Source organism: Eurytemora carolleeae, unplaced genomic scaffold, assembly GCF_000591075.1.
Source record: "Eurytemora carolleeae unplaced genomic scaffold, Eaff_2.0 scaffold2242, whole genome shotgun sequence".
Taxonomy (NCBI): Eukaryota; Metazoa; Arthropoda; class Copepoda; order Calanoida; family Temoridae; genus Eurytemora; species Eurytemora carolleeae.
Window position 1 is genome coordinate 1 of NW_019398127.1, and position 19951 is coordinate 19951.

General features: G+C 31.0%; 1 protein-coding gene across 1 annotated transcript; it reads right to left on the bottom strand.

Annotated features, from left to right (window-relative positions):
* Positions 1 to 9702: 9702 nt before the first annotated feature.
* Positions 9703 to 16493, bottom strand: LOC111716855 (uncharacterized). The gene is made up of 11 exons (XM_023492361.1): positions 16429 to 16493; positions 14887 to 14994; positions 14312 to 14369; positions 13693 to 13742; positions 13157 to 13203; positions 12505 to 12575; positions 12075 to 12145; positions 11700 to 11771; positions 10813 to 10910; positions 10077 to 10204; positions 9703 to 9862 (listed from the first exon to the last, which is right to left on the bottom strand). The coding sequence occupies exons 2-11, from the start codon at positions 14992 to 14994 to the stop codon at positions 9756 to 9758; spliced, it is 810 nt and encodes a 269-aa protein (XP_023348129.1). The 5' UTR covers positions 16429 to 16493; the 3' UTR covers positions 9703 to 9755.
* Positions 16494 to 19951: the final 3458 nt, after the last annotated feature.

Consider the following 19951-nt stretch of genomic DNA (forward strand, 5'->3'; position numbering starts at 1 on the left):
TAGCTATACAATATACATCTTGAACCATGGATAGGGAAGTGCTACAATTCTGTAGCTATACAATATACATCTTGAACCATGAATAGGGAAGTGCTACAATTCTGTAGCTATACAATATACAGCTTAAACCATGGATAGGGAAGTGCTACAATTCTGTAGTTATACCATATACATCTTGAACCATGGATAGGGAAGTACTACAATTCTATAGCTATACAATATACATCTTGAACTATGGATAGGGATGTGCTACAATTCTGTAGCTATACATTTTTCCTAGGATCAAGTTTGCAGAGTGGGAGAGTTCTGAACACCAGGGACCGAATTTAATTAATTGGAGAGGTCGCTGAACAACCTTCTACCGGTTCAAATCTTGAATCACTGATTCAAATCTTGAATCACTGATTCAAATCTTGAATCACAAATTAAAATCTTGAATCACCAATTCAAATCTTGAATCAGCAGCAATTCGAATCTTGAATCACCAATTCAAATCTTGAATCACCAATTCAAATCTTGAATAACCAATTCAAGTCTTGAGTCACCAATTCAAATCTTGAATCACCGATTCAAATCTTGAATCACCAATTCAAATCTTGTATCACCAATTCAAATCTTAAATGTTTCTATATGTTGCTATATCCATTTTTCAAAGGCTTTTCAAAAATATAATTTTAGATATGTAGCTTTAGTCACAAAAAAAGTTATGGGCTATTTTAGATTTTTTTTCCCCAAAGACCGGACTTTTTCCGCCCTGTTCCAAACATTATGCATTTAAAAAAAAAATTTGTTACAAAAATCATTTAAATTACTATTCATTAAAAGTCACAAAATTTCACAATGATAGTGTCAAAAATGAATGTGCTAGGACAAAAAAAACAGCCTGTTTAGGGTTAAATTTTAGATATATAGCTATCTACATATGATCCAAAAATGTCACAAAAAAGGTGTGGGCTATTTTAGATTTTTTTTCCAAAGACCGGACTTTTTCCGCCCGGTACCAAACCTTATGCATTTAAAAAAAAATTGTTACAAAAAATCCTTTAAATTACTATTCATTAAAAGTAACAAAATTTAACAATGATAGTGTAAAAAAAATGAGAGTGCTAGGACAAAAAAAACTACAAACGCCCCCCCCCCCCAGCCTGTTTAGGGTTAAATTTTAACTTTGAATCAGTGATTAAAATTAAAACCGGCAATAAAGAGCTCAGCGACTTAGCTCAAATTAATTAGATTCGGCCCCAGGTTGAGTTTAAAGAACGAATACTAGGACTCATCAAGGATAAACAAGAGCAGGTAATACGGTGGCAACCATAAAACTGTAAACAAGAGCAGGTAATACGGTGGCAACCATAAAACTGTAAACTTGGAAGACGACTCTTCAGCAATCTCATGTTTTTGTATAGTTGATGAAAAGCCAAACAACTTTTAACAAAAAGTTTACGACTTTTAGTCTCAAATTATGACTTTAAAAAGAACATACGACACAGCAATTATGCAGTGATAGAAGACCCATTTAACTGAAAAATTAATAAGTTACAACTAAGACCATTTACTTTAACAGTGTAAAAAGATCAAACAAATTCAATTACTGCTTTAGGTCGTCTTCCTATTACATCAGTTTTCTGAATCTTGAATTTAAACTTATCAAGTAAAATAGGTCTGTGCACTGTTGGTTTGATGTGCTTAAAATACTTTACGTATTTGACATTTTTGATGTACTTGACGTTCTTGATGTATTTGACATTCTTGATGTACTTGACGTTCTTGATGTGTTTGACGTTCTTGGTGTATTTGACGTTCTTGGTGTATTTGACGTTCTGGATGTATTTGACGTTCTTGGTGTATTTGACTTTCTTGGTGTATTTGACGTTCTTGGTGTATTTGACTTTCTTGGTGTATTTGACGTTCTTTGTGTAATGACGTTCTTGGTGTATTTGACGTTCTTGGTGTATTTGACGTTCTTTGTGTATTTGACGTTCTTGGTGTATTTGACGTTCTTTGTGTATTTGACGTTCTTGCAGTGTATTTGACGTTCTTGGTGTATTTGACGTTCTTGATGTATTTAACGTTCTTTGTGTAATGACGTTCTTGGTGTATTTGTCAGGCTGCTCTGCACTGGAATACAGAACGAGAGAGTCGAACTATAAACCTAAATCTGGAGGAATATATTCATAAACTTATACAAAAATATGATCAGGTAAAAAAAAATGATTTCGGAATATATTTATTTTTCAAATTTAGACAACCACTTCATGCAAATTATTTTTTGTAAAGGCATGCTCTAGAAAAGAAAAAAACAAAAATATTTTACATATTTTATATCTTTAAAAAGCAAAATAATCAAGCCGCACCGAAAGATATTCATTATGTGTACTGTCTTTGCACTAGCATTTCGTAATTATAAATATTTTGGTTTGAAATTACGAAAATCGAATTCTAGAGCTATTAAAATACAAAAAATTCAAATCTCTATTTTAAACAAAATGTTTTTCATCTCTGAAACGCTTTCTGTATAGTTCGTTACGAACAATGATTTTTGGGTTCTTTCCAACAATGAACATCTGTAAGCATCGAATGATAATTTAACCTGATGGAATTGTAAATATTTTAGCATATTTAATTTTATGAACCAAAGCTTTCAAAAATGTAAAATGTTTGTTTTTGCACATGTTTTGCTAAATAACTGGATTTCACAGTAGATATTTGGATTTTTGCAAATTCGCAATTATTTTTTAGAATAATGAGGTTAATATAATTTCAGGAAATGAATAGTTTGTATGAGAGGATAACACATATTGAAGAAGAATATCGGTAGGTTAATGGAATATTCATCACAAACTCAAATTTTCAAATTCCTGTATCTTTGCGACCAGAGGTTGTAAATTTAAGATTTTTCAAACTTAGATTATTCATTTTTACGAAAGTCATAGTTTAATATGTGAAATTTCAACCACATTCTATATGAAAGCTTTTCTAGTATGCAAAAGTTCAATTTATTAATATGTTAACAGAGGATCCATAAAACTGCGACATAGAAAGACGACATTAATTATGTTAATTTTAAGTTGTTTTAAAACAAAGTTGTATGCGTAGTTTGAAATTAAACTTTTTGAGTGAAATAAAATATACGGTGGATAATTTGGATGTTTTTGCAAAGTATTAATCAGTCTAACAGTCGTCTTCCTATTCCAAAGTTTTGTTTGTCCCACTGTTCATTGTAAATGTAGAAAGTGTTCTCGACCATAAAAGGGGGTATTGGCTGATACCAAATTGAATTTGATATCGATCGTTATAATTTTTTTTATGTATTGCTTGCGTATATAAGGAGAAAATGGTTAAAACCAAGAGCGTATAGGACCCGATACAAATCCACGGAATATTATCCAATTCGAAATCAGTCTTTAATACCCCCTTTCATTTTTCGCAAACACTATTTTAAGGACTGCAGACGAAGAACTGAATGTAGTTGAGGAAGAACTGGATATTCTAGAACAACAGAGGTTAAACACTTTTTTTGCAAAACTGAAAATATTGTCTATTTAGCAATTAACAGGACAATTCACTCTTTTATATTACAGAGGTCACCATATATATCAATACAGTGTCTGTCACTGAAATAGTACCTAACAATCCATTGGTTTACACTCTGAGCATTCTTTATTCTATAGCATTTCTGTACCGGATACTGTACTGAAATATATGTCACTCAGTCACCCTGTGTATTATAATTAATAATTATAATCAGCATTTTGATCAATTAACGTTTTTGCATAACGAGGTTGACTATACACGCATAACTTTCTAAGATTTAACAGTAAATTACAAAAAATCTCATTGAGAAGACGACATTTATGCCGCAGATTTATTATTAATTACTGTAGCATACACTATACATAGAATATATTGAATTCCCATTGCAATAATCGGGTATTAGTAGAAATAAAGTGTTGTTCACAAAGGATAAGACTACAGAGACGATTGTACGGAATTTATACTGTCTGTTTCCTAATATTCACAATTCCCTGCAACTGTTTTCTTTGCCAAATCATTTTTTGCAATTTGATTACTATAATTAAGGAAAAAATAGTTATTTCAACCTTGGGATCGTCGCATTTTAAGAGTTTTCGTCTTTACATTCTCATCCTTTGTGAGCAACCCTATAAGAGATCATTGTTACCCCCTTAAGATGTGCTTAATATTAAATCATATAATATTCTTAATATTATTAATATTAAATTTAGTAATAGTCATTTTCTGCAAATTTTGCTTTAATATTGGCCATTTTGTAAGAATTTTCTTAAATTTTATTGACACCTATTTTCTATTTTTAGTTTAACTTTATTCTTTATAATTGTTATCTTGGACTTGTTGCATTTGCTGTAACAAATCTGAATTGTTTGAAAAAATGAACCTGAGAGAAAAGTAGTTTAACTGCATGCAGCTATAGCTCAATATTCATTAAATACGACCTTAGAAAAAAAAGTTAACCGGGTCAACGATCAAGCAAATTAGCAAATTCAGTTTTCGAGAAAATGAAAAATTTCGGGGAAAATTTTGTTAAATATAAAAGAAAGTTTAAAGAACCTTAGCGAAAGTTTTGTTCGCTGAAAACCCTTCTCCCATGTGCTGCAGGAGGGTAGCTAACCCAATGCAGATTAAAATTTTTATTTCTACCAGAGCTTTCAAACATTATGATCTATACATTTAACATGTAAACCAAGAGAGGTTGTCAATTTAAAGTTTCTATTTGTTTACTGGCAATCTTGTAAGTTGGAATTAAAGGCGGAATTAGGAATCAAAATTTATTTAGAAAAGTAGTTTCATTGTTTTGATACATAACCGACCAGTGTTAATATATAAATTCCTACCTTGGTTAAAGTGTTATATTTATTTAGGGATGAGATACTTGAGGAAAGACGATTAAAAGAACTTAAAATTAGAGATGACAAAATTCAACAAATTCACGAGTAAGGATTATAAATTTAAAGATTTCCTTCACATTTGAACAGTGGCATGACCAGGAACACAATACACCGTGCTTTTTATACAATTAATTACTTCCCGGTATAAAATGTTCCTTGGTGATCTGAAAAACCTTCAATGATTGCGTTTAAATCGGATATGCCACTGTTAAAAGAAAATGTTGGTAAATTTAAAATGTTTTCGGTTATGTTTCGATATTGTTAGCAAAAAGCTGTGATGCATGCAATAATATGTCCTTTGCCTTGACTATCAAGTCGTCTCTCCTTTTAATGGGAAAGAATTTCTTAAAGGTCCTTTTTAAAAAAAATGGCTGATCACTCCCTTTTAGACGAAGAGCTGCAATGATAATCCAACGAGCTTGGCGACAACAAAAAGCTCTCCAGATGCAGTCTAGAAAGAAGAAGAATAAGAAGAAGAAATAAAAAAAAAATTGAGGAAAAATTTGTATTGTATTTGTTTTGCCAATAAATGTGGATTATCGAGTTTCTAAAATATCTAAGTTCGAACTAGGGTTTCCAGCAAAAAAAGATAAATTATCCTACATCTAATTCGATGTCGAACCAATTCCACGGGCAACGCCTTGTACTTCAGCTAGTTTGTAATAAAAAGAAAGATTGCAAAACGGCGGTGCAATGAATAAAGTAAATTAAATCAAACTTTATAATATAAAACAAAAAATGGTTTTTTACAACCTCCAAACTCAAGCCTTCGTGGCTTGGCATTTAAAAATAATTGTTTTACTCGCTATCCCTGACAGCGCCCATCCGATTAGGAAGAATGTGCATTATAAATAGATTTTCCATTCGGACTTCTGTCATGGTGGCTCTGGTTCACGCATACAATCTTCTTACAGTGCACTGAATGAACAGCAAACTATTTTTTCATGTGCTTTACTCTTGAGTTTAAGATTTGAAAAGTGTGAAACTCTAAGATCTAGGGTGGGGGGGGCACTGCCCCCTAACCCCCCCCCCCCTGTAAAAGCTCTTGTACATGTCAATAAATGAAGAGTGCAATGAGAGCTCTTTTGCGAAAATTCGTTTAAAGTTGAACTTAAATTATCCTACATCTAGTTGAACTTGAATTGTCCTACATCTAGTTGAAATTGAATTATCCTACATCTAGTTGAACTTGAATTATCCTACATCTAGTTGAACTTGAATTATCCTACATCTAGTTGAACTTGAATTATCCTACATCTAGTTAAAATTGAATTATCCTACATCTAGTTGAACTTGAATTATCCTACATCTAGTTGAACTTGAATTATCCTACATCTAGTTGAAATTGAATTATCCTACATCTAGTTGAACTTGCATTATCCTACATCTAGTTGAAATTGAATTATCCTACATCTAGTTCGATATATATAGTACATGTACAGTACAGTACAGTGTCCTATACATCTAGTTCGATGTCGAACCTCCTCTGAACGTCGGACACAGTCGTACAATTTAATTTTAAATGTTTTTAGAAAATTCAAAAACAGTGAAAACCATAAAACTGTGAAATTGGAGGACGCCATCCATTCCATCTTGTTAAAGTTTGATGTGGCTCTAATAAAAGGAATAGTTTTGCCAATAGCGTGAAAATAATCAAGTGGAATGGGATTGTGTACACAGAACAATTTCTGTGTTCCATGTTCATTGAACTATTTAAAACCATAACTTGAGCCTAACTCTCGTCTTCTTATTTCAAAATTGTGTTGGTCTCATTGTAATCAATGTTTTCATCGAACAATTAAAGCAAACTTTGAATTGTATGAATTTAATCCTAAAGTGCTTTTTCCAAATATATGAAACTTTAAGGTTTGAATAAATTGAATACTGAATATAAAATTGAGTTTTAATTGTTATCAAGCGCTGTTAAGATGTAATATCTTACTTTTATAAAAATATTTCTTACATAGTAATTCATTTCTTACATGCTCCCTTAATTATGCGATATAAAGCAATATTTATTAATACTTATTTTAACTCAAACTCTTAACTAAATGAATATAGAAAAAATATGCCAGTTTAAGAAAGTTTTAGATAGATATTTGTAATCATCCAGAACAAAAAGTTTTATCAAAATTAAACTTTTTTAGGTTTATTGGACGTTTTCAAAAAAATGCAAAAAAAATCATTTCTGACACCCCTAGGCTTAGTACGTCAATATAATTCACCAAAACCATACTGCAGTCCTTCAATTATCATACAGGGAAATTTTCATCTTTCTAAACACCCCAACGAAAGATTTGACAGGTTCTTTTATAAAAAATTAAAAAATTTTCGACATAGTGTCATAAGACTATATAAAGTGGTATATACAACTTTAAACATTTCTTACATATATTTTGAGAAGAAAATTTGAATTTCATTTCATTTCATCTTTTATAATCTTTGATTTAAGCAATACCTTTTTTGAAGTTCAAATTAAATCTAGACAATGTCTCATGTCTGCATGCAGAGGCTCATGGCGTCCGGGGGTTCCCTCTATCGGTGGGAGGTTCTCATAGACTAATGCCAGAGCAGACATCAACTACGTTCTTTACAAGTATATATTGATTTCGGATGAAAGGGACTGTAGACGTATTTTGAGTGGCTCTCTGTTTATAGAGTGATAAGTCTCATTCATGACGGTACCCCTAAAACCTTTGTTAGATCAAGTATGAATTGAAAACTTTTCAAGTTGGAAAACTACTAAATGTTTCACATTATTGATAAGATATTGTGAATCAGACATGGTCTTTTTTTAAATTGAGGGACAGGTTCACTCAAAAGCTATGCGATTTTGCAATGTATTCCGGAGAAATATTTAATCCTGAAACTCATTCTTTCCAACTCCTAATCCTTTGGAACCTGATGGTTTAAACTTTTATATTTGCTCTTAAAAGGTTTATAGTTTGATATATCAAACATCACTTTCACGTGGCCTGGATATAGAGATTAGACAAATAGTATTTGTTCCAAATGAATTAAGCTCCTTTAGTTCAGTTCTTAATAAAGTTACACAATTAATAAGAAATTTCTATTCCCATTGAATTAGTCATCCATCTAAAGAAAGTCATAAACATTTTAAAACGGCATCTTAGGCTTTAATTTGATAATATATGTTTGAGTTACTTTTTCTTCCTTGTGAAGCATAAACCAGAGTTTTCAGTGTTTAAAGAATCTCATGACAATATTTTTGTGTTTTGTAAACAGCTTTAAAAATTGTGCTAAACATTTTCATGACCGATCCGACTTTGAAGTGTCGCAGCTTCTTAGCCTTTAAATCCATTTTGATAAATCACAAGTACTTATATTTACTTTTTGACTTAAAAAATGTGTAACCTCCTAATTTCAATCAAAGTTTGTCACAAAAAAATGAGTGCAGTCGCAGGTTACCATGTTTCACTTTCAGAAAAAATTGCAATTGCTCGGTATTTTTTCAGGTTTAGAGACAAGTCCCTGAGTGCAAAAATCAGTTTTATGAAACCCTTCAAAATTGGACAAAAAATTGAAGAAGAAAAAACTTCACATTTCGTGTATTTGAAATAAAAGATACTTGTGAGGTGAGACCCCCAGCAAGTATTTTTTTATTCTGAATTATTGTTTTTCTAATTTTTTAAAATTATTATTTGACATAATAAAGATCCGACCTTGAAATAACCCATTTATATGAATCAAACACAAAATTTTTGCATTTGAAAATTGGAGGAAGAAGATGAATGAAATTCCTATTAAAAATAACAAGTATTTATAGGATATATAGGATATGGCATGATAAAAGGATCCTAAAAGAGTTAACTCTTTTTTTAAATTTTAAGCATAAACTTAATTTTTTTTTATAAATTCGATTTTTTTATTAGATTATAGTTAAAACTTTCAGAAACCAAGCTGAAATTGTAATCTCATTTTTGTTTGTTTTATGTTGACTGTGAATTATTCAGTAAAAAGTTTCATGTAAACTTCATTGTGAAGGTGGGAATATAACAATGGTTTTAAAAACTAGATCTAAATGAAAATTGATTTATTTATTAAAAAACATAGTTTAACCTTACGCTTCAAATTGTGAATTTTTAAAAATTCTTTTTTTCATCAATATATTCAATAATTAATACGACCAACCAGTGGCGGCCATAAGGGGGGTTATTGGGGTTATTTACCCCACCCCCCCTACAGAATCCTTATGTCCGCCCCTGGACCAAACATGGAACTAGGGCTGGTTTTAAATCGTTCCATTAAGTTCCAGAACGAGGGCTTTCAGCTAAATCGTTCCGTTCTTGTTCCTCCTTTTTTTTTATCGTTCCGTTCTCGTTCCGTTCCGTCCCTTTCTGTTCCGTTCTGAGTAGAAGAAAGGTTTTCCCGTTCCGTTCCGTTCTAAGTTGAAAAACGGTTGCATCCCTCTTGTTCTGTTCTTAATCAAGAACGTTTCCATTCCCCGTTCCGTTCTTAGAAACGAACAATTCCATCCAAGACAAAAGTTTTATAGAATGCGTTAACAATTTTAATCGTTCTTTTCAAGCAATTTCCGTTCTGTTCCGTTCCGTTCTTTTACTAATCATTCCAATATTTTTTAGAACGCGTTCTGTTTGTTTTTTTAGAACGATGGGATCGTTCTTGATCGTTCCGTTCGTTCTCTTGAAAGAACTAACATTCCACCAGGAACGCGTCCAGCCCTACATGGAACAAAAACTTGCAAAAGCATTTTTTTTACAAATATCAAAATGTGACTGTTATTTATTGATTTAAATTATTTAATCTTTATTAATAACGATTTAATATAGGGGTGCCACAGCAAGTTGTTTATTTTGATCCAGCGCTGCTAATATGTTTAAATATCTGATTGTAGGTTCTACGTGGCCGTTTTGGGGAATCATCTTCCTCCGTAGTCTTCTCGATTTTTGTTGACGCTAAAAAAGAGAAATCAAAGCTTTATAAATAGAAATTCTGCAAAAATACACAAAAAAGTTGTTTGAGAGTATATTTTCAAATAGGTTTAAATAACAACCATGACTAAAAATTATTTATAATATAGCTTGAAAATTATATTTGAAGAAAAATTATACTGTAGAATGATAAAATGAGTTTATCTCATGTCAAAAGTTCCAAAATCTGTCTGCATACCCTGATCTCGGAGTTTATCCGAGTCTACTGTGCCCCTTGTTGTTCTGAGCGCACCCTCCTCGTCGTCTTCATTCTCTTTCTCCGCGCACGGGTCACAGCAGCACATGTTGCAACAAAGACGACCAAACCTGTGGAAATCAATTAATTAACAACATATTTGTTGTTTATATTTGGAATCAAAAGTGCACTTAATTGGAATGACGGACGTTATTTAATGTGATTTCTGATCAACAAATAATGATAATATTGTAGTTTATTATTCAAGACACCCAACATTAAATGAACATCAACTTGACATCTTTTTAGAGTGTAGTAACATCATTTTGACATCACAAAATTTTGCAAAAAAATAATTTGATGTCCACTGTCCAACTGTCGATCCTTGTTTTTGCTTAAAAATCCACAAGTCTTTCGATAAATAATCCTTAAATGGAAATTTTAGTTAAAAAAAAGTTAAAGCAAGAATAATTTCATAACCATTATTTGCATAAAGATTGAAAAGGAGATGTTGGCTGCTGAATCAGAAATAACTATGAATTTGCATTCATAAAGTACATCAACATTGACTGGCCTATATAATCAGATCGAGGAAAAAATTTAAAATTCTTTTTTCGACAACTTTTCCAAAAAGACAATTATATGACAAAATTTTCTTCTTACCATAACCGTACGTTAACGCACAATTATTTCTTCAAATAGGTAAATAAAAGGAAGTAAAATTTGTTTGTGATCTTACACTAGAAATATGAGAATGAGAAGAGCCAGCACAAATCCAGTAAATATTGAGACTATGCTCAGGTTATACAGATGGATGTTGCAGTCAAATACCTCGTCCTAAACATATATATATTAGATTTCATCCTAAAAGTAGTTGTATATCAAAAAGCACTAATAACACACTAAAAGTTACGAATGTATCGAAGAAATATATGCTTAGTAATTTGAAGGGAAGACAACATTTAAAAAGAAATCACTTTTCTTGCGTTTTAACCAAAGACAATAGAATATATATATATAAATTCTATTCTCTATGGTTTTAACCCCTTGAAAAAAAAATTTAGAATGATATGCGCATTTAATCAAGTATTTGTTTTAATATTGGTTTTGATGTCTAATATTTTTTGTTAATATGGTTTAACCCTAAACAACCTGTGGGAGGGTGGCGTTTGGCGCCCCCCCCCCTTGTAGTATTTTGTCACTATCACCGTGAAATTGTGTGACTTTCAACGAATAGTAATTTAAAGGATTTTTGGTTAAAAAATATTTTTTTTTATTTATAGAGTAGATTCAGACCCCCAGCCTTTATAGGGTTAAACACTGGGGACCCGACAGTGGTATTCATAAAAGTTTCCGCACTTTTTCAAGTAGAATTAACAACCCGCGAAAAAACAACATATTTTTCCAGAATAATGGAACAATGCATTAATAGATATTTTACTCACTCTAACTAAATGATTAAAAAGAACCCCAAAAAAAGTGCATGAGAAGTAATAATAAAATAAAATATTTCACGAGGACAGTCCACAACTCATCTGATCTACTGGCGCCTGAACCTATGCATATAAATCACAACAATTATCACCTGATCTACTGGACCTTTAGATACGAATGACGAAAAATCACCTGATCTACTGGTTCCTGGCCCGACAAATCTTCAATTCCCTTCGTAATTTTGTCTCCTACATCCCCTAATCCCTGAAATAAACACTTGTGTTCGTCAAGTTTATATATATCTGACATTGACGACATACAAAGTTTGATTCCAAAAATTCATAAAGTTGTTTAAGTTGTTCCTTCGAAATAACATTTATCTTGTAAGTTCTTATTTGAAATGTTTCATTAAAAAACATGTAAAATCTGTGTAAAAAAAAGCTCGTGTTAACACTATCTAAGAGGAATAATACCAAAAATTAAAGCACATGGGTTTGTTTACAATTCTCCCTGAAACTGTAGTGCACTTTCAATGTGCACACAGTTTTGGCGGATTCGTTATTTTACCTGCTCAATTCTGTAGAATGGATTGTTTGGAATATTGTTGAGAACGTAAACCAATCCAACCAGAGACCAAACTGAAAAGAAAAACGTGTGTATAGTAGTACTTTCAACCTCCTTGCAAAGAAGGGAATGTCAGATTTACAACGGTACCCCTTCAACCTTTGACTAATCATCGAGGAAAGAGAACTCCGTTTATTTATCTCTAAATTATTGTTCAAATTGCCGAGACTCTATAGTATGCGTGTAGGTTTAAAGGGTACTGTTAGGAATCTGACACGCTAAAAAATGGAGGTTCACTTGAGGGGTTTTAAAAATCGTGTAGTGAGGGGAAGGGGAGTTAAGAAATCGTGTGTTGAGGGGGAGGATGGTCTATGAGAAATCGTGCGGTATTGGGGAGGAGTGCATAGAAATCGTGTTGTTAAAGGGAGGGGACTTGTTGCGACGGTTACGAGAATAATGTCGAATATTATGAGAAATGAAAACTCTACAATTCTTCCTCCGACCCTCAAATATTTATTAAGTTAAAATGTATTTGTGATTATATTGTAATATATTTTTTAATAAATAATAATAATAACCAATATTGATATAACAGGGCTTATCTTAGGTTAAACAATATTGAAATGTATTTACGTAATATATGCATTTTTATTCATACGTTTAGTTAACTTTATCTTCAGATGGTTTGAATATTAATAATCTATTAATAGTAGATAAGCAATACAAAATACGCACAAAATAACAAAGGAATTCAGTCTTTGACACAAGCTTAAATTGTTTAATCCATATATCCTTGCAACCTGATGGTAATAATCCTTTGATATTTAACTTTAGACTATTCGACCTTATAGAACTCAAGTTTTAAAATATCAAAGGTGTAATACATTAGGACGTATCAATATACAGGGATTAGAAAAAAAGAGTTTGAGACAAAGACTTAAATTCCTTTTACCAAATAAAACATATCTGCAATTTAATCGGTTATTTTTTTTTACTTATTTTAAGTTTAAAAAGAAATGCGTAATAATTACTGAATGTACTATTTGAAAGGATATGTTATAATTAAAAAAAACATAAAATCTTACTTGCAGCAGTCTTGATTCCTTGTACAATCCTCACAGCAAGTACAAAGCTAAACAATCAAGGACATTAAATACTTTTAAATAATTTTTTTTCGTGTTTTAAATTTGTTGCTTTTATTTTATTTCAGTGTATAACATGATTTATGAATGATGATATCTTTGAAAAAAATATATATTTGAAGACGACTTTTAAAAACCAAGGCAAGTAATACTTTTTATCTATTTTAAAGGAATTGTAAGCGTAATTTCAACTGACCCTCCATGGAAGTTTAGCAATGTCCGATTCAGAATGGTACCGTTGTCACCCTTTTCTGATTAATATTATGTACGTTCTTGTCGTTTTTCTAGGTTGAAAGTGGAAACCTAAAAAATCATACTTGAAAGCTTTTAAAATTACCAATTATGAATCATGCATTGCCATCTTTTAATGGAGGGTAACTTGAAATTGCGCTTTTATATTCTCTTTGAGAATGCTTTTATATATACGTTTAATTTGAAATGCAAGGTCGTCTTTCTTATGTTTAAAATGTGTAATATACCCGTTCTAGTATAGTTCGAGCAACAATACAACCAACCAGCACAGCTCCACCTGAAATGGTTTTTAAAAGGTTTTTCTTTTTCTTAATCTACATTACATATAAACTTTGCATGTCTATCTTTCTGTTTGTTTGTGTTAATAAACGTCAAAACGGCTGAACCAATCGGGCCCAAATTTTGTGTTGGACCTTACATGATCCTAGGGAAGGTTTAAGGATTTAAAAAAAGTTGTCTTCGAAAAATTTTGATTCCCATAAAATTTAAAAATTCACAAGACGAAATTGGTAATGCGCAATTTTTTTGTTTCATCGAAGAGAAACTTCTGAAAGATTGAGCAACAACTAAAATTTGAAAAAGAATATTGGCGCGAAGCACCCTTGCTTGTATCCAATAAACATTAAAGTCTAAATTGACTGATCGGTCCTTATTTCTTATGGCGAAACGAATTTAAAAAGAAGACTACTTTCCAAAATGTTGATTAAAAATGTGGGAATCCACCTTAAAGAAAATCCGCAAAATTTGTAATTGTTGTTTTTGCTTCAATATTTAAGCGAAAGGTAAGGAGATAAATATTTTAAATAGTAAAAGAGAGGTGCGAAGCGCACAGTTTTAAAGCATTACCAATTAGAACGTAGAGAGGTAGACGATCAGCTGACAAGCATCCATTTTCTATCCCATCCTGTGATATCAGACAAAACCATGTATTTAGATGATAAAATATATTATTAATGTTCATTAGAAATTCAAATGTCCATTGAGTAAAATAAGTAAACGACACTTTAAAAGAGATTCTTGGAAAAATATTATTATTTTGCTATATATCAAAGTCGTAAATATGTTGAATCAATATATCTTGAAGACCTGAATTTTCAATTGTAAGGAGAGATGAGCTGTAAAACTGTGGAAGTTTCAATAAAGTTTATTTTTATTTTTACAAACTTTAAGTTTAAAAATTAGAGGGATATATTAAAAAACATTCATACCCTAAACCAATATTTATTTGAGAATTTAAATTTAATTTCTGTGAACATGAAATATAAATTAAAAAAATCAAAACATAAAAAAATCTGAACTTATAAGTAGAAGAAGGTTCGACACACTTTGAAACGGTTTACAGCATCACATCAAGAATATAATTTACAAAGACGATGTCAAAGTCTATTCCCATGTTTGCACCATAAATATTTGGATTGTGCCTGGGGTAGGTTGAGAGCTCCAAAAATGATCATCACGGTACCCAGAATCAGAAGAGGAAGTTTGAAGACGACCTCCAGTAATATTATAGTTTTATGCTTTAGCGTCATCTAGAAAACAATTGGATTAAAAAGGGAGAGGGGGCAGATATAATGGAAAAAAAATCGAAATTGTGATTTTAAATTAACCCTCTATTAGGAAAGCGGAAAATCCGATTCACAACTGTACCCTTTACTCATTTTCCGATCATGGATGATCCATGTTACCCACATAAAAGTTAAGTCTATGAAGACGACTTGACACTCTTGAAATATGACGATCTCAAGGTTAATTTAAGTTTTGCTGTAAATGTAGTCTTTTCATGATTTGGAAGAGAAAGAAACAATAAGTTTACCGTTGCATGTAATCACACATATAAGGAAAAAAGCAGCATAGATTATTTAAGTCATCTCATTCTTTGCGGATAACCCGCTATTTCCTTGTCTTCAATACAGAACATATTTCAAAGTGTGGTTTGTGTTGCGGATTAATGCATGCTGCAGAGATAACAACGGAAATAGTCAGAGTTCGTTTTAATATAAAAAAGACAATATTTTTCAGTTTTTGTTTTCAGATGAAGGTACCATTATTAAAGGCAACGCTGAAAACCTGAAAAAAACGTTACTTGAATTAAAAGGTCATGTAAGACCAAATGTATTCTACATGTCTTCAAAGAGACCTGAGGCCGAATTTAATGAATTTGAGCCGCGGCTCAAATATAGTTGGTTCCACTTAAAATTGTATTCAGTGTTTCAAGATTTAAGCCGGCGATCAATTGAAACCGGTTTTTTGTGGATTTAAGACGCGGCTCAAATTCATTAAATTCGGGCTCTGTTTCCATAAATCTTTACTGAGATATTTTTCTAGGATTAATCATCACACGATCCATGCAGCAATGAATAATGCGAATCATTTTTTTAAACTGGCTCAACCTTTAAAGAGTCATCATAGCACCTTCACTTTAAACTAAACAGGAGGCAAAGGTCAAATTCAAATTCTGTTGCTCCTCTTGTTCAGATTTCACGCAAAAATGAAAGAAAAGCAAAGGAATTGAGTTTTTGCTACAAACTCAAATTTTAAAATCACTATATCTTGGCAACCTGATGGTGTGAACCTTTGATATTTCAAACTTAGATTTTTTAATCTTAAAGAATTTAATTATCTAAGGTCTACGACATTGGGTTAGAAAGATATTGGGATTGGAAAATAAAAGATTGTGGCAAAAACTCAATTCCTTTATTTGCTAACATATTATAAATACAAAACATATTGTTTTTCTCAATACCTCTTCTATAAAAAGCGTTATGATAAAAAGCATATAAGATATCATTTTTATGTGTATTTTACTTTAATTTGACGTGCCTTATATTAACCTTACAAAATCACTTATATATGTTGATTATAGGTTATTTCTAACTTAAGTTTAAAAAATGCAAATCCTAATATATTTTTGCGTGAAAGCCACACAACTTATAAATAAACTGGATTAGAATGTATTATCTTACCTTGATTAAAGCTTCTATAGATTCTTCTAACCTTAGTTTATAAGTTACAACTGTTGCAAAAGAAAACTAGGGGATAGTGCACCAATGTTTGTTTTTGAAAAAAAATCATAAATTAGTAAATGAAATACTATTTATACTAAATTTTGTTATCTGTAATTGAAACAATTACATCTAACAATAATTATTTCAAAACAAATCACTAAACTATTTTCTAAATGTTTAAAGTTTTCAGCAACCTTACTTCGGAGTAAAGATTATATCCAACCTTACTCCGGACTAGATATTACATCCAACCTTACTCCGGAGTAAATATATTACATCAAACCTAACTCCGGAGTAAATATTACATCAAACCTTACTCCGGAGTAAATATTACATCCAACCTTACTCTGGAGTAAATATTACATCCAACCTTACTCCGGAGTAAATATTACATCCAACCTTACTCCAGAGTAAACTAATTCATGTCCCTAGAATTTCTAAACCAACTTTTCTAGGCCAGCTCATAACAAAAAATTTAACTTTAAACTTAAGTGGTTAGGGTGATAGGGAGGTTTTTAAAAAAAGTATTAACATGTGACCAGGTGCGTAAGAGAGCATTTGTGCCCCCCCCCCCTCCCCTTGGCAACATTGTGCCTTCCCTTAAAACCCCTTTTTGAAAAAATGTATACCTTTTTTAAATAGGTAAACTGTTCTAATTCTAATTCATGAATTAGAATTGATATTATGTCTGCAGTCACTTTAAACCTCTTCATTAAATCTATATTTATTTAACTGCTTTGTAGCCCCCCCCCCCATAGGTGCCTCCCTTCAGGGGGGGTGGCACGCGCAGGATCCCCTGCATGTGACCCATAATATTAGATCCATTTTTCAAGGGCTTTTCAAATAAACATGTTGTGTGTCGGTAGATTAATTTATTAAAAAGTTATGATGGACTGTTTTTATTTTTTGACGTAAAATTGTAAAATTTCTTAACAATATGCAGTTAAAAAGTAAAGAATTTTGACCAAATTTCTCCTCATAGACTTTTTATTTCTAATTGCAGCTCTGTATCCATTAAAACTATTTACAAACTAATCTGCAAAAATTATCGAAAAAAATGTCACATGTATGCATTCTTTATTTTCCAACTCTCTTTCTCTCTTTAAATTAAAAAATCATGAAATTCTATCGATCGATTACTCTATATACTCTACATACTGATCGATTACTCTATATACAAGATGTCCGAGTTGTCTACATCTGAGGGGAAATTATGATAAAAACTTGAACTCTACAGCTGTCTTTCTCTATTAATTAGTCTTTAAAAAACAATCTAGATTGAAACTATTTCTCTGATGTGAATCCATGTTTAAGCACTGTGCAGTGCGCATTATCAAGAAAACCAAGGAATATCAGTGGGATTCCTAGTCCGCGAATAACGGGTAGTCCCGAATCAAGGTGGAGACTGGAGGTAGTGTAGGGGATCGGGGGGGGGGGGCGTTAATTCTTTTTAAAATAAATCAAAGCCTGGATAAGCATCGTTTTCTGGTCATTTCAAGTTTCCCTGATAACTAAATTATTTTACAATTATATGAAAAAATAAATAGAACACTGTGTGATTGGAAATATATATTTAACAATTTCTGATTTTTAAGTTACGTATAAAAAAGAACATATGTTCTTCAGATTAAATGTTTTAGGTTCATTTCATATTCTGATCTTTAGTATATAAGTTCACATTTGGTCAAATCTTAATCATAATAAAACAGAAGATCTTCTCCTGTCAGAACTCAAATTTTATGATGAATGGGGGGGGGGGGGATATGGTCTCTACCCCCTTTTTCGGTTTTTGTAAATACAAATCCCAATAAATGAATTATGAAAAGAAGAATAATTATAATATTAATTTTAAAGTATTTAAAAATTATTCTGAACTCTATTCCGATTGGGCTTTTTTGTCTATTATAAAGAAAGAAAATATATACCTCTATCTTTAATGGTTTTTGGGTTCAAGGGAGGATTCTAAAAAATTCAAAAAGGACGTCAGAAAAAAATGTTCAAAAGTAAATTTCCGAAAAAAAATATTATTTCGTATCTTGCTTTTTTGCAAAATTTTGTAATCTTTAAAATATCGTGAAAAGAAAACAAAATATTATTTCGGAAAATTGCAAAATTTTGGGCAAAAATATTTTTTCGCGAAATGATTTTCCTATTTTGCTGGAAACCCTAGTATCTTTCTTTTTTAAAATATTTAAGATATTTTGAATTTAAAGAAGGTCTTCATGAATATGAAATGTGTTTGCGTAATATTTGTAGGCTATGTTTGTCTTGTGAGTTGTGTTGTGACATTATCCAATCTAGCTGAAGTGCCCGGCGTTGCACGTGGAAGTTTTAAAAATCGATTAAAAATAAACAAATTTAGATTTCTGAAGAAAAAAAAATAACATAAAATAATCGATTTTTGGAAAAAATTTGATTTCAAAAAAATATCAAACTTACTTTTTAAGTTGAATGTTATCACCGGGTTCCCTCAAAAAATGTCAGCCCATTCGTTCCAGCTATCTGGCCAGCTGTAGCTAACATACAAACAAATAATTCAAGATTTTAGAATACTAAAACAATTTTCAAGATTTTAGAACAATGAAATCAATTTTCAAGATTTCAGAACAATGAAAATAATTTTCAAGATATTAGATCAATAAAAACAATTTTCAAGATTTTAGAACAATGAAAACAATCTTCAAGATTTTAGAATACTAAAACAATTTTCAAGATTTTAGAACAATGAAATCGATTTTCAAGATTTCAGAACAATGAAAACAATTTTCAAGATTTTAAAACAATGAAAACAATTTTCAAGATTTTAGAATAATGAAAACAATCTTCAAGATTTTAGAATAATAAAACAATTATCAAGATTTTAGAACAATGAAATAAATTTTCAAGATTTCAGAACAATGAAAACAATTTTCAAGATTTTAGAACAATGAAAAAAATGTTCAAGATTTTAGAACAATGAAATCAATTTTCAAGATTTCAGAACAATAACAACAATTTTCAAGATTTCAGAACAATGAAAACAATTTTCAAGATTTTAGAACAATGAAAACAATTTTCAAGATTTTAGAACAATGAAACCAATTTTCAAGATTTTAGAACAATGAAAACAATTTTCAAGATTTCAGAACAATGAAATCAATTTTCAAGATAAATGAACACGATATCCATCCCTAGTTTTTCTCTGGAAACTTAAATACAGGGTTCATCGTTTTTAAAAATGATCGAAAAAAAATAGTTTTTTGTTTCGTTCATTTTTTTTTCTAAAAACGAGCCTCAATCGTTTAAAAAAAATTGTTTTTGAAAACGAACCAATATTTTTGATATTTCAAAAAACGAAAAATGATCTTTTTTAAAACAAAAAAACGATCATTTTTCAAACGTTCAAAGATCGTTTAAAAAAATAATTCTGTTAATATATCTTTGTACGTCGAAATATTCTAATTAAAACAGAATTTTTGTCGACACAAAGGTATAAAAGAAA